Source organism: Chrysochloris asiatica, unplaced genomic scaffold, assembly GCF_000296735.1.
Source record: "Chrysochloris asiatica unplaced genomic scaffold, ChrAsi1.0 scaffold00355, whole genome shotgun sequence".
In the NCBI taxonomy this organism is placed as follows: Eukaryota; Metazoa; Chordata; class Mammalia; order Afrosoricida; family Chrysochloridae; genus Chrysochloris; species Chrysochloris asiatica.
The window spans coordinates 178,905-179,436 of NW_006408873.1; the positions used below are offsets into that span (position 1 = coordinate 178,905).

Here is a 532-nt window from a genome sequence, read left to right on the forward strand (position 1 = left end):
ACACATGGGGTCACCGAGTTGGAATTGACTCAACAGCAAGGGGCTTATTTTGGTTTAATGCCCAGTGTGATGAACACTGAATTAGCCTCTGGATGAATTTTGTTTAAATGTTTGGACACTCATCTTTCTACGACCTTCCCTTAACCCACACAATTAATTTTAAAATATTAATGAGAGAAATATGCATACAGTAAGGAAGCCATTTTCATTTTAAGAAAGCAAAAACCAGAGTTTAGATAAGAGTTGAATAAAAGCTGATGGACTCATGCAGCCAACATACCAGGTCAACCTACAACAAAATGGGTTTTATGTACTTACTTGACTTGTCATCAAGGATAACAACTCCCTGCTTACTAACACTGTATACATTATGGATGATGAACTTGGAATTGATGAGTTTGCTATCTAAAACTTCTTCTAAGGAGTGCAGGCCAAGGATTTTCTGTAAACTATATAAGTAAATGGTAAACAAATTAGTTCCTTTTTATAAATCAGTATTTTTCACACATAAAAAAATTAGTACTGCAAATCT

At 34.4% G+C, this 532-nt stretch overlaps 1 protein-coding gene across 1 annotated transcript in view; it reads right to left on the reverse strand.

The window, feature by feature from the left end:
• DEPDC1B (DEP domain containing 1B) overlaps window positions 1–532 on the reverse strand; it is a 96,295-nt gene that overhangs the window by 20,946 nt on the left and 74,817 nt on the right. The window contains exon 5 of the mRNA XM_006876136.1: window positions 319–449. Within this exon, the coding sequence (XP_006876198.1) occupies window positions 319–449 (131 nt within the window). The remainder of the gene's footprint in view (window positions 1–318; window positions 450–532) is intronic.